This window comes from Mastigoproctus giganteus, chromosome 1 (genome assembly GCF_048544385.1).
Source record: "Mastigoproctus giganteus isolate SK-2022 chromosome 1, ASM4854438v1, whole genome shotgun sequence".
In the NCBI taxonomy this organism is placed as follows: domain Eukaryota; kingdom Metazoa; phylum Arthropoda; class Arachnida; order Uropygi; family Thelyphonidae; genus Mastigoproctus; species Mastigoproctus giganteus.
Genome location: NC_143575.1, coordinates 267297610 through 267313196, shown reverse-complemented (window position 1 = coordinate 267313196; position 15587 = coordinate 267297610). Strand labels below are relative to the sequence as shown.

The 15587-nt window shown below is 37.5% G+C and overlaps 1 protein-coding gene across 1 annotated transcript in view; it reads left to right on the top strand.

The window, feature by feature from the left end:
- Positions 1 to 13151, top strand: part of LOC150091953 (serine/threonine-protein phosphatase 2A regulatory subunit B'' subunit beta-like) — a 120096-nt gene extending 106945 nt beyond the window's left edge. The window contains exons 11-13 of the mRNA XM_090377535.1: positions 92 to 241; positions 3272 to 3366; positions 12570 to 13151. Of these exons, the coding sequence (XP_090233661.1) occupies positions 92 to 241; positions 3272 to 3366; positions 12570 to 12714 (390 nt within the window). The 3' untranslated portion in view covers positions 12715 to 13151. The remainder of the gene's footprint in view (positions 1 to 91; positions 242 to 3271; positions 3367 to 12569) is intronic.
- Positions 13152 to 15587: the final 2436 nt, after the last annotated feature.

Here is a 15587-nt window from a genome sequence, read left to right as displayed (position 1 = left end):
AGTCTAAAATTTTAAACTTAAATTTTTTACTTTCTACTTGTATTTTTAATGTTATGTATTTGTTTTTTTTTTTTTTTTTAAATTTATTTAGATGCTTGACATGGTAAGGCCAAAAAATCCTGGAAAAATATCCCTTTCTGATCTCAAGCGATGCAAAATGACCCCAATTTTCTTTGATACATTTTTTAATCTGCAAAAATACTTAGAACATGAACAGAAAGATCCATTTGCCTCACAAAAGGTAATTTTTTTCCACACATTCTCTCAGAAAACAGTAATATTATAAAAATAGTTCAGTATGTCTGAGCAACTTTGAAATGCACTAATAGATGATATATGTTTGAATAGATGATATATATTTTAAAAAATTAAATGTACCAGTAAATACTTATGTATTCCCTTATGTTTTCTTACTTTTATAATGTGTCCCATCCAGTTGTGTAATATTATAATGTACTATTTTTATGACATTTGTAAGTGTAAAGTAGAAAGTGTAAGAGTGTAAATTATTGAAATTCTGCTTTTGTACCAGTAAATTTTGTACCGTTTTGTACCACAGTTTAGAACTAAACTGTGGAACAAAATTCTAAACCACAGTTTAGAACTAAAACTGAGAAACAAAAGGAAAATAGGCTTCAAAAATAAAATTCTAAGTGTTTGGAAAAAATTCCAAACATACTCCTTAAAACAGTGAAACAACTTTTGAAAAGTGGGAAGCTTGTTATCCCATTTTTGATTTAAAATAGGATTACTTATATAGAAGTAACATTGTGCTTAAAGTTACAATAAAAAAAAGAACTGTTGTTTTTAAATATTAAAATAAAAAATTTTTACAGTCTCCACTGGACCATTAAAAATAGGAAAAAGACATTTCTGTTATTGTTTTCCTTCAGGTTTAAATTTAGTATAGCTACTTTGGGTATGGTCACCTCACCTTGTAGCCATATGAAATGGCTAAAGGATGGCATAATCTAATGGTTTGTCTAACCATTTAAAGCATACATAGATTTAGCATAATTGGTAAAATGACTATTACAATTAACAGATTATAGAAAATACATGGGAAATATTTGTGCGGAACAGAATATGCTTAACTTGCCTCAACATGTTGAAGCCATACTGGAGCAGAATCAATAACAAATTTCATCAGGATAGGAATAAAGTTTTCATGGAACAATCTGAGATAAATCTTGGAATTGACTGTTTCCTCTGGGAACATTGGTCTGAAGATTGTCTGCTGCAATGAGAGCTTTACATTTTCCAGAGCTATGCATTTTGTTTGTTGCCATAGCTGTATATATATAACATAGTGCTCATCTAAAAACTAGATAACTAGTTCATATCGTAAAGTAAGGCAGTGTATGCTCTGGTGAACTCTAAATGGAATTTCTTTTCATAATATAATAATCATTTGGCTATGCAACATGTGACGCCTACTTATATATTGGCTTCTTCACCTTGCCACATGTACTCTGTCCTCAAATGGAAAATCATTGTCTACAAAACAGTGAGTGTGCTTGGACTAGGATTTTTACCATATATATGGTAATCATGGAAGATTTAATAATGTTGGGAGATTTAGTACCACAACTGATTTTTAACTAATGTCTATAATGTCTTATAGCAGATGGTCCTTTTGGTTGTGCATATGCAGAGCTGTAAATAATTTTGATGATCAGTAATTTCATACTATTATTTTTTTAGAATACCACTTTTTGAACAAAAATCTATAAAATTTTGCTTTTTGTTGTGCTGTAAAAGTGATCGTTAAGTAAAAATGTTTTACCAGGAGGTAGAATATTTTGCATGATAGAAACATTTCAAAGATGGATATGATATCGTTGACATTGATGCAAAGTAGAGGAGACCTTGTATGAAGGGTGATCATTTAATTTGCAGACTGATGCAAGATTTTATGTTTACACTGTGAACTTTCCATAACTGCCACTAGAGGAGCTCTCCTTGATCGCTACTGAGCAGTTTCTGTACTCAGTAGCGATCAGGGAGTCACTGACAATCATTTGTCACCCGCCGCATGTCACTAATGATCATTTTAAAGATTGAACAGTGATATGAGTGTCCTGTTTATGGTTTTATGGTATTGAGTGTCTTGGTAAGACAACCATATTTAAATGGCACAAATGATTCGGTGAAGGCCATGAGTCTGTTGCAGATGACCCAAGACCTGGTCAGCCTTCCTTCTCAATAACTCCTGAGCAAATTGCAAAAGCCCAGGAATTGTTGGATGAAGATGGTCGAATTACATTTCATGAAATAGCTGTTAGAATGCCCATTTCATACAATAGTACACACAATATTGTGAAAGATCACCTGAAAATGTCGCAAATCTGTGCCTACCGGATTCTACACAATTTGATTCCAGAACAAAAACAGCTAAGAGTAGACTTGTGCAAACGAATGCTTCATCGTTTTGAAACACAGGGTCAAAACTTCTTAAATCGAATAGCAACTCGTGATGAAACTTAGATTTTTTTACTATGATCCAGAGACAAAAAACAGTTGAGTGAGTGGAAGCATTCTGATTCACCAAGACCTAAGAAATTTCAACTTCTTGTTCGCCTGACAAACAAATGGTTCTTGTCTTTTTTGACATAAAAGCATTCTTGTTACATGTTTTGTGCCTTGTGGAACAACTATGAATAAATAAGCATACTCTGAGGTTTTCAGAGTCAAACTTTGCCATGCCATTTGTGAAAAATATCAAGAACTTTCTGGTGTGAAGTGGTTTCTCCACCAAGACAGTGCCAGGCCCCATACTGCCAATATTGTGCAGCTAGTGATTCCTCCATAAGTGTCAAGGTTCTGCCACATCCCCGTTATTCATTGGACTTAGTCCCCATGTGATTTCTTTCTGTTTCCAGTCTGAAGAAAGCTCTGCAAGGCAAGCATTTCGTATCCAACAACAATGCTCGCAGAGCCACAATGAAAGCACTTTGCAGTCTTTCAAAAAATGGTTTGCAAGCAGCATTTAATGCATGGGACAATGGTGGCAAAAGTGTGTAAATTCAAGGAAGAGTATTTTGAGAAGGAGAAATCTACAGCAGATTCAGATGATGACAATAAAGATAAGATCTTGCACCAGTCCACGAATTAAATGATCACCCCTCGTAAAAGATTCATCCTGGATGTTTGTCAGCCAGGTCATTTTACTTTTTGGTTACCTGTTATTCATGATATTTTAATTTTAATTTATTGCTTGTGGCATATAAACTGATATGTATTAAAAATGAATGTTTCTTTTCCTCTAAAGGATCCAGACAATGAAACAGAAGTGGTATCTGATTGGGTTCGCTTTGCTGAAGACGAGTACCAATATCTTGTTAGTGAAGAAAATTCTAATGAGGTGTAAGTGTTTTCTTAACATGTACATTCTAGATTTCTGATCATTGAGATTCTAAAATTTTTAAATGTTTCTTACGTACTTTTTATTTTGTTTGTTCACTCTTAAAGTTTAAGTAAATTAAGTGCTAAATGCACTTTCATGATGCAAGGAAGAAAGCATATGTAGCATCTACCATAAAAAATGATAATAATAAAATAAAAATGACAAGATAAAATATAAAACTCACAAGTTTTATATTTTATCTTCCAAATATCTATCTAATCCCTCTTTAAATATAACACACTCAGCCTCTACAGGGCAAGGAAATAAGTTGTTCCCAATAGTTGATTGCTCTTTGACTAATTGCAAGTTAACCTGATCAATTCTGCAGTTAACTTTCCTTAATTTGAATCTATACTCCCTTGTTGAAAATATACCTCCATCATTAATTTTGTCAACTCTTTTATGGCCTTAAGTACTTTCTTCAGATTCCCATAAAAATGCCTAGTTTTCCAGAAGTGATGGCTTACAGGACTGTAATTTCTTCTTATGAATATTTCTTTGCATCACAACTAGTCTTTTTTTTTTTTCTCATTTGTACTTTCCTGAAATGAGTCTTCTAAACATGTGTACTGCATTCAAGGTGTGGTCTGACTGTTGATTTTTACAGTGAGATAATTACCCCTTTATCTCTATTAACAAAATTCTTGTAAATCATTGGTGGTACCCCATGCAAACTTTTGCAGCCTTAGTATGCTGTTCAGATAACTTCATGTTGGACTGTTTACAATGCCAATGTCCTTTTCATCTTCAACACCATTGATTGTTGCTACCTAGCCTTTAGGCAATAATTTGACTTGGGATTACTGTGATCCTGATGCAGAAGATTGCATTTTCTAGATTAAAACTCAATTGCCATTTTTTGGACCAGTTGTATAATTTGTTTGCCTTCTTGCTTCATATAGAGTTCCAACATTCTTTGTTTGCTCCTACTGATAAATGCTATGAACTCCCTGCATCCAACTAATATGGCAGACCGAGATAAGATACCTCATTTCACAGTTTAGTGTCTTAGCCCCTACATCCTAGATTTATTGCTCTCAATCTACAACTCAGTCCTTTTCACTCGAGTATTCTCTGCCCAACGGAATGAATACTCTGTGATTCCACTTCCTGAAGTTCAAGTGCCAACTAGCCCGAAGGATTTCAGACCAATCTCAACTTCCACCCTCCTCAAACTCCTAAAAAAAGTACTCCTTCTAGCATTAAGCAAACAGTGCATGCTACAGAAACCAAAACAGTTCCATTTTGCAGTCGCAAATATATCAACCATAACAAACCTTGTGTGTTGGCACAGACATCCTTCTGGCCTTCGAAACTAAATCCAAATTAGTTATTGTGTATGCCGATATTGAAGCTGCCTTTGATAGCCTAGACATCACAGCCCTTCTCAGTCTTCTGCAATCCTTCTTCAGGATTAATGGCAATCTACTTTCTTCACCACTTTATTAGGGAATAGAAGTGTTCCACCTCACAATGAAAAAGTCCCACTTTACCAGGAAAATCGCTGTACGAGTCCCACAAGGTGGTTTTCTTTCTGGCCTCCTTTTCTCAGCAATTCTTATTCCTTTTTTGTGCTCCCATGACAATGCTTTAATATATGCCAATGATATAAAGTGTCTTAACTTAATCCCACCATCTGCAAACCCAAAGACAATTGTGCCTTCAATCACAGAGTTTGACTGTTCTTTCAACTTACTTGTGGATTTGTGGGTTAAACCATAACCCTTCTAAATCTGCAATAATGATTTATTCACTTAAACAGTGACTAACAGTAATTCAGCCATAAGGACCTTGGTGTCTATTTTGATCTGAAGCCAAGATTTGATTTGCACACAGAATAACTCCGGAAGTGATTTACCATCTCACACTGGAGAGTGAAACAACGATTACTTCATTCCAATGATGCTGCAGTCACTACTAGATAACTACAAACCACTGTTTATCCGGTTATTTTATACTCTGCTGAAATTTAGTGCCCTCACTTCAAAAACTGGTGTTTGTATGTGAATACTGGACCCTGAAATGGGCCACAAATAAGCATTGCCAATCCCCTCAATTGAGAACCACTGATGTGGCTGAGCAGCTAAATGTAGACAGGCTCCCAAGGTTAATTGACATCAGGCATTTAATGACTATGGTAAAAATGTTCACAGGAGTGATAAATGCCTTGAACATCTGGGATTTCTGTCAGTGGCACAACACTCTGCCATCCTTGAGGTCTGACCCCACACTAATCTTCAAATACAACTGTCTCAAACTTTGTAATCATTTCCTACCTGCCCAGGCACTCCCTAAAATACAGGTGCTGCTGCATCTTGGAATTAGCCTGCAGAAAATGGCTACCGATTACAAATACCATCGCATTCTTCTAGAGTAGATTGCATCTGTTCAACTGGAATAACTCCTTCCAAGTCTTGGGGCTTAAACTGCCAGATTACTAAACATCAACAACAGCCTTCCACCTCTCCAATCCCCACTGTACTGTATTTTTTAAGCAGAAACAACAGTTGTTTCTCATTTGCATTTGTTTGATCAAGATCCATGGTTTGATTTTGATTCAACTGCCCTGCCATTGTTTTTAATTGTTCTTGGGGAGAGTACTCTGGTTGTGGAAGAGAACAGTCGGTGGATATTTGACTGCTGTAAAGGGATAAGTATTTTAAATTTTTACCGTATACTTTGTTAATTAACATACTACATTATGTTTTGCAGAAATATTAAATAGGTTTAGTAGCATTCGTTAGCTTCTTATTTTGAATTTAACTAGAGATTTTTGGAAGTTATGACTCCCGGTATTGGCAGCAATATTGTTGACCTAGCTGCCATATTGTAGTAGATAAGAAATAGCGTAACGTATACATATCTCGAACTGATAGCATAAGGTGTAACATAAAACTAAATAGCTTAATACGAAGCGCTGTATTAGGAATCTGTTAGCTTATTATAGTATTATCAATTAATCAAAAATATTATTAATCTTATTAAATTAAATTGTATTTAAATGGAAATCATGACCCAGACTAGAGCTGCGAAGCAAAGGTCAAAGACTAGTGAGAATACTGTGACTCGGGGAGAAACGAAGGGGGCAATTCTCCTACACATCACAGTCTCAAAAAATGTGCGAAATGTGAAATGTTTGCCTACCTTTCTTAAACAGGACTAGCCAAGGAAGATGCCTTTGTGTCAAGAAATTAGGCACCAACTCAGTGTTCTGATGGGCATCTATGAGAGCTTGAGGTGTAGGGTAAATGCTCTCAAAGAAATTAATATGAGGGGCCCATCAAGCTCTCAGCTGCCCAGCTCAATGGCAGAGCTCACCCCTGTGCATCAGGCAACACAGAGGTAATCTCCAGGGCAGATTGTGCTGGTCCAACAGGAACTACTTATTGTTGATGACTCTATTGTCAGGGAGACTATGCAAGGTGGAACAGGACCAGGGTATGTCTGCCAGGGGCAAAAGTTAATGATGTTGTAGAGCAGATATCATCTTTTAAAGGCACAGAGGGCGATATTGTTGTGCATGTTGAAACTAATGACATTAAGAGTAAGAGATCTGCATATTTACTTAAAAAGTACAGGTCAACGTTGGAAAAAAGTCACGAGTTAGGGTTAAATGTGAAAGTGTCTGCAATTCTGCCCAGACATGATAGGACGGAGTATATGATGATAGACTTGTCAATCAGTTCAGGCCTATGCAGAGATTGTGCATGGCTCAAGGGGTAGAATTTTTTCCAGCCTGGTCTGTGCTTGTTGACAGGAGAGATTGCTTCTATAGGGATGGGGTACACTTAAATAGAAAGGGTGCAAGATTATTTGCTTATGCTATATAGGCAGTGTTAGGTGGGTTGGAAAGCTGCTAGCTTAGGAGGGATACACAGACTAAAAGGTTAACAGTGGCCGCAGGTAGAGGCAAAAGTGATTCTTGCACTGCTTCTATTAGAATAAGCAGCAGCCTGGAAAGCAAGGCAATGGAGATTTCTAGGTCTGCTGGAAGTCACAGTGGAACAAGTAAATACATGGGCTGTGATAGGGTAACTAAGAGTAGAAACAGGTGCATGTATACTTGCATGTACACCAATGCTAGGAGTATAGTTAATAAAATTGATGAGCTTGAAGTGCTAGTCAAGACATAAAAGGCAGATATTTTTGGGATATCAGAGACGTGGTGTCACACAGACATAAGCAGTAAAAAATTGGAATTTGGGGAGTATAATGTGTACAGGAAGGGAGGGGGGTTATGCTTTTAGTTAAGAAACACATAAAATCTAAGGAAGTGCATCCAATTGATGTTGGTGGACAATGCAATGTTCAGTCTGTTTGGTGTGACATAAACACTGGGAAAGGAAAAATGAGAGTAGGTGTGTGTTATAGCCATAATGAATCTGATGAGTATAATGAGCAATTGTGCAGAGAAATAGAGTGGGCCAGTAAATCACAATGTCTTATAATGGGGGATTTTAACTTTCCAGATATTGACTGGAACTTGTGGATTGGTCACTCGCACACTAGCAAGACTTTTGTGGATTTATTGGATGACTGTATTCTGCAGAAACATGTTTGAGAGGCAACAAGAGAGAGAGTAATACTCTTGATCTGATTATCAGCAGTGATTATTCATGCATTAAGAATTTGCAGATAAAGGAACCACTGGGTGACAGTGATCACAATGTACTGATGTGGGAATTACTTAAAGATGTAACTAACATCAAGGCTAAAGGGAAGGGCTTTTGCTTTTGTAAAGGTGACTACAGGGGGTCTCAGACAGTTTTTGAATTCTGTACAGTGGGATCAACTGATGATGATACCAAAGTTGAATTCTAAATGGGAAGCCTTCAGGGACTTAATTTTGGAAGCTATTAGGCTTTTCATTCCAACTAAGAAATACTGTTCAAGGTTTAGGTCTAAATGGATGTCAGATGAATTAATGAGGCTCGTGGCGGAGAAGAAAAATGTATGGGATGCATATAAAGTATCAGGTGACACAGAAGCAATGGCAGATATAAGCTAGTCTGTAATCAAGTCACAAAGGAGGTTAGGCAGGTGAAGGCAGAAATCTTTACGAGAAATCTTTGACAGAGAATGCAAAGCAAAACAGCAAAGAGTTCTTTACTTTTGTAAACTCTAGAAGGAAAGGGATGAATCAGATTGGACCACTTAACATAGATGGGTTGACTATTGATGATAATGCTCAGGTAGCTGATAAACTGAATGAGTATTTTGCATCTACATTCACACATGAGGAGTTATTCAATGAGAGGAGAGCCAGAGGTTTATCAAACTCTAACAGAGAGCTAAGTGATTTTGTAATAACTTATAGCAAAGTGGAGGAGAAATTGTTGAAGTTAAACATAAAAAAGGCACCTGGAGTGGACACGATCTATCTAGTTATATTAAAGAAGGCAGCAAAGAAAGTAAGCAATCCCTTAGCCATAATTATGAGAGCTTCCTTGGACTCAGAGGAGGTCCCCATGGACTGGAGGGGTGCAAATGTATCACCAATTCACAAATGCGGTTCAAAAGGTGACACAAGTAACTATAGACCTTTTAGTTTAACTTGTGTTCCAGGGAAAATAATGGAATCATTGGTTAAAGAAGCATTGCTGGATCATCTAGACAAGACTGCAGTAATAGTTAAGACACAGCATGGGTTTGTTAAAGGGGGTCTTGTCTGACCAATTTGATTGGATACTATGATGTGGTCACAAAGGAACTGAATGCCAAAAATTTTTATATCATATACGTGGATTTCAGGTAAACTTTTGATACTGTTATACCTGGAAGACTGCTGTACAATTTGGAGAGGTATGGCATTAAGGGTAATTGGCTACAATGAATAAAGGAATGGTTGAGTGGGAGATGACAGAGAGTGGTAATCAATGGACACTGCTCTTTGTGGACAAAGGTTATTAGTGGAGTTCCCCAGGGTTTGGTGTTGGGTCCATTGTTGTTTTCTGTATTTATCAATGATATTGATGAAGGTATATCAGGTTTAATGTCAAAGTTTGCAGATGATACAAAGGTTGACAGGGTTGTTAACGACAGTAAAGACAGTATGCTACTCCAACTGGATCTAGATAAGTTGGGCAAATGGGCTGAGAAGTGGCAACTGAAATTTAGCATTGACAAATGCAAAGTACTGCATCTGGGTAACAATAACACAAGAGAAACATACCAACTGTGTGGTACTACACTCAGGGAAGTGGAAAGTGAAAAAGACGTGGGGGTAATTGTGGAGTCAAATATGAAGTTCGCTGAGTAGTGTAGACAGGCTGTCAGGGCAGGCCATAGAGTCTTGTCAATGATATATACGAATTTTGCTAGCAGGGACAGGCAGGTGATTATCCCATTAGCATTAGCATTAGTAGAGGCATATGATGCAAGAAAGCAAGCTTATTCAGCATCAGCCAAAAAAAAAAAAAAAAAAAAAAAACAACCACTACTCCCATTTCACCCCTCCGTTCGTTCGAAATACCTGTCCAGCTGAGCCTTAAATTTGTTTAGGCTATCAACTTCAACAACAAGCGATGGGAGTCTATTCCACAAATTAACTGCCCGCTGGCTAAAGGCAAATTTCCGCACATCTATCCGACATCCGTCCTTCCTCAATTTGAATTTATGCCCTCTCAGGTGATTATTCTGAGCAAGAGGAAGAATCCCATCGGCATTGAGCATGCTCAAGCCATTCAAAGCCTTATACACCTCTATCAGATCACCTCGCCGATGCCTAGTCTCCAGGCTCTGTAATTTGCAAAACTTAAGCCTTTCTTCGTAAGAGCAACCCTTTGTTCCATTCACTAATCTTGTTGCCCTTCTCTGTACTCGTTCCAGCAGCTCTACATCCTTCTTGAAATGAGGCCTCCAGACCTGTATACAGTACTCAAGGTGTGGCCTGACCAATGCCTTATACAAGGGAATAATCACATCCCTGTCCCTGCTAGAAAAATTCCTGTATATCATTGACAAGACACCATGAGCTACTCTTGCAGCTCGTCTGCACTGCTCAGAGAACTTCATATCTGCCTGCACAATTACCCCCAGGTCCTTTTCATTCTCTACCACTGTCAGCGTAGTACCACAGAGTTGATATGTTGCTCTGGGGTTACTGTTTCCCATATGTAGTACTTTACATTTGTCAATGTTAAACTGGAAACATTATACAAGGAAATGGTCTGGCCACACCTAGAGTACTGTGTACAGGTCTGGAGGCCTCATTTTAGAAAGGATGTAGAGTTGCTAGAACGAGTACAAAGAAGGGCATTAAGATTGGTGAGAGAAACAAATGGGTGCTCTTACAAAGAAAGGCCTGGAGAATAAGAAAGGCTTAGTCTCCAGGTGCTACAAATTGCAGCACCTGGAGAATGGGCACCTGAAAGGTGATCTGATTGAGGTGTATAAGGCCTTGAATGGCACGGGCAAGCTGAATGCTGATGGGATTCTTCCTCTTGCTCAGATTAAGAACCTGAGGGGCATTGAGGAAAGTCATTTGTAGAATAGATGTGTGGAAGTTTGCCTTTAGCCAACAGGTGGTTGATTGGTAGAACAGACTTCCATCTCTTGTTATGGAAGTTGATAGCCTAAATAAATTTAAGGCTAAGCTGGACAGGCATTTGGAACGAATGGAGGTGTGAAATGGGAGGGGGGTTTTTTTGGCTGATGCTGCATAAGCTTGCTTTCTTGCATCGTATGCCTTTACTAATGCTAATGATTTGTGCTACAATGTTCATATTTTTTTTCTCTTATGTAACTTTCCCTTTCCCAATTTTTAATCACATGTATTATTTTCTGCCGTAATGTATACTCCTGGCCATGTCGCCGTGATGAGTATTAGTTCTTGTACCATACTTAGACATAGCAGAAATAAAGATAATTATTTAATATTTTTGGCTACTTTAAAAGCAAATTGATATGAATATTAGTAGTAGAAAAATGATGCAAGAAAGATAGCTTATATAGCATAAGGCAAAAAAAAGCCTACTTCATATGCCAATTCCTTCCATTAATTTGTCCGCCCCTTCTGTAGATGTATTTTCACAATACTAGGTGAAAGTTTATTTTAACAATTGGTTACTCTCTGTCTGAAAGGAGATTTCCAGATATCTATCTGTCCTGCAATCATCCTTTTCCACTTTAAGTTTGTCATCGTTGTGTGTATCATCTGAGAAACATGCCAATTCACAGATGCTTAGTTTCCATACCAGTCTATCTTTATAAGAGTCCCTTTTTGTGCCCCTCACTGATCGTTGCTCTTTCCTGCATCCATTCCAAAAGGTCTACATCTTTCCTAAAATTAGGCTTTCAGACCTTTATGCTCTTCTCAAGTTGTGGCCTAATCCTTGCCTTATACTGTAGAAGAATCATCCCTGTGTCCCTGCTGTTAAAATTCCTGAGTATCATTGATAGAACGACCATGTGCTGCCCTAGCCACCTGTCTGCATTGCTCAGAAAATTTCATATCAGAATGTACAGTTATCCTTGGCCTTTTTCATTCTCCTTGAGTTTTGTGCTGCCCGAATAATATGTAATTCTGGGATTATTGTTGAATGAAATGCAGTACCTTGTTGAATTGTTGCAGTATGAAAAAAAAAAAAAAAAATGTCACAAGGCATTTAACAGTGGTGACATGTATATATGAAGTTGGCTACAGTGACCACAAATGTTATCATCACTTTTTCAGAATTAGGAGAAATTCTGTGCACTTTCATCTGTTGAAGATTGTCAGATTAGCCTGCTTGAACATATCAGAGATATAGCAGTGCATCTATATATCAGTATGTCTTGAGCACTGATATATCTCTGAGCATCTTAGCTAACCAGAAATATAATACATTTAATTTCTGTAATGAAAGCACTCATGTTTTTTTTTTTTTTTTTTTATGTGAACCCCAAACATGAGAGGTATTAGAACCTTGGGAAGTGATAATATGTATATGTGAAGTTGTCTGTCAAAGACTATAAATCTTATCATTCCTATTCAGAATTAGGAGAAATACTGTGCACTTTATGGCTACTGAAGATTGCCAGATTGTGCAACGCTAAGAATGTTTAACTAATCAAAAATACATTTAAATTCCTATAGAGAAAATATTGCTATGAATTTTATTTTATTTCTTTTAATTTTTGATTTCATTAGCAATTGATTACTATTTCTCCTCTTATTTTTCAGGGTAATTGAAAACTGTAGCCCAATGGAGGAAGAAGGTGTGACCAAAAATGAAAATATGAATTCAATGCAGTATTCTGAAGGAATGTCCCACATGATTTCCATTGATGATGATTATGACTATGCAGATTCAGATCCAGATTACTGAGTTGACAAACAGAAAGAAACAAAATAATAAAGAGAGAAATACAACAGAAAGAAATTCCTTCTTTAAGTTTGTTGTGTATTAAAGAAGTTGGTGGAATAGATTTAATCGACAGAGTTATATATATATTTTTTCAGTGTGGTAGAGATGGAGAAACTTGTTTCTGTGATGATCACTGAAAATAAGTGTGGCAAATCTGCTTGTGAACTCATGATGTGCAAGCCTTTATTATAACTCAGGACAATTAATTTAACTCTATGCATAATTCAAAAAAATAAAAGAATAAAAAAAATCACACACTGCATCCTGTGAATTAACATCACTGTAGCATACTCTTCCCGTGTCGTAGACAGATGGCCAAAGCTGTATGTGAATGCCAACAAATTTGTTCAACTGAATTTTGTCTAAAATGAAATTAAAATGAAATAATTTTTATTTTGCATTTGTTGTCATACTTTCATTATTTCACACTTACCTTCCTAATAAATGATAAAGTATATCAGTTAATGACAAGATACCTTACCATTAAACATTCCATTTAAAGAATGGACACAGGAATCAAAATGACTTCAAAAAGTTGGGCAGGACTGTTCAGTGGTTAGGTATTAAGATGCAAGAAAGCAAGCGTATTTAGCATCAGCCAAAGGGGGGGGGGGAACTTCCCATTTCACTCCAGAAGACAAACTGTTTTGTATTTTGGTTGTAAAGTAGGCAACGAGGAAAAGAACTGCACTCCGCATATGCTTCACTACCTGTTCATCAAAACAATGCATGGGTGAATCGAAAAGGATGTTTCATGCCTTTTGCAGTGCCCATGATATGGTGGCCAACAAATCACATCACGACTTACTTCTGTATGATGCCTCCTATTAGAAAAAGGATGACAATGAAGAAAAAGTGGACAGTGACATATCCTACCATATGCAATTTGTCCCTTGTACAGTGAAGTACTACCTATTCAACCCGACTGTTTTTCTTTGCACTCTAATGAAGATGAAGACACTGATGAACATCAACTTGATATACACAAAAAAGTATAGCCGCTGTCTCTCTCAAGGATCCACCATTTTGTCCAAACCTTTATCCTTCTGAACCTCATAAGATCACAGAAAGTGAGCTTAATGACCTCATCAGAGATCTTGAACTGCCGAAGAATAAGGCAGAGCTTCTGGCCTTGAGGCTACAACAGTGGAAACTTCTAGATCATTCTGTGAAAGTGACATTTTGTACTTGAAATAAAGTCTGATAAATTCTCTCAAGCAGGTGAATTCACCATAAGGATGTTGATGTTCTAATGGCAGCAATGTACATGAGGCATGTTCCCAAAGATTGCCGATTATTCATAGACTCTTCTAAGGTTAGCCTTAAGGCTGTGTTATTACACAATGGAAATATACTGCCTTCAATATACCTCTTGCATATACTGTTCACAAAACAGAAACATATGCAAAAATGGAGAATGTCCTCTTACGTGTACACTATCAGAAGTGTGAGTGGCAGATGTGATTTAAAGGTAATTGCCATATTATTAGGAATACAAAAGGGTTACACTGACTATTGTTGCTTTCTCTGCGAGTGGGATAGTCGTACCAAGGGTATGCTCTACGAGAAGAGTTGGCCTCAATGTGCACTACAAGAGGAATTGGCCAAAATCATTAATACCTGGAATGAACGCAACATTTGTACCTCTGGTAGATCTAAATCAATCAAACTGGGGCTCGTGAAAAATTTTGTGAAGGCTTTGGAAGTGAATGGTCCTGCATTCACATACTTGCAAGAGAAATTCCCAAGACTTAGTACACGTGTAGACATGTATATTATCTTCTGTAGGACGGCACCTGAACATCTGTTCATCACCACCTTGGTAAACTGTGATGGATACAGAACTCTGTAAAAGGCCAGAAATGTGTGTAGTGTTGTGTTATTGTTTGTGCAGAGTGTTTAGTTGTTTCTGGCCTCTTTATCACCTGGAAAGCCTGCCCAATGTCCAACCACACTACCGGGAGGTGGGTCACAACTGTGCATGTACTGTGGCGAACCTCAACTACCTTGTGGGTCTATTGTTCCCTGTGTGTGCTGTATTGCACAAATCCCGCACCCACCAGAAGAAGTGGAGATGGGAGAAATCCCAGGTGCCGTCTGACACGAACATAACCTACCCACCAGAGGAAGTGCTATAGCGGTGGGTACCAGCAATCCCTCCCCAGGTTGCCCAAACCAGGGGACCAAGAGAGTACAGAGAAGATTAAGGCAAGCATTTTCATTAATCCACAAATAAGACGACTTTACAAAGATGAACAGTTCAAATGTGTCCATAGTGTTAGCGAGAAATCAGTATGTAAAGCCTTTTGAAATGTTTCAACTTTTCGGTTTTCTAGGAAATGTTAAAGCCAGCAACTACAGGCAGCTTGTGGAAGATCTCATTATTTGTTACGAAAAATGGGTGCAACATGTCATTGAAGATGCATTGCACTCGCACCTGGATTTCTTCCTGCAAAACTGGTGCCATCAGCGACGAACATTTTGAGTGCTTCAATCAAGACATCGCAGCAGTGGAAAAAAAATACAAAAGCAAATGGAGTGCCGCCATGTTAACCAAATATTGTTGGATGGTGAAAAGGAATGCTCCCGAAGCTGATTAGCATTAGTAGAGTTACATGATGCAAGAAAGCAAGTTTATATAGCATCAGCAAAAAAAAAACCAAAAAACCTGATTTCACCCATCCACTCGCACCAAATGTTTGTCTAGTTCTGCCTTGGATCTATTTAAGCTATAAACTTCTACAACGACAGATGGAAGTTTGTTCCAGCAATCAACCACCAGCTGGCTAAAGGCAAACTTCCACACATCTATCCTACAACTCTCCTCAATTTCA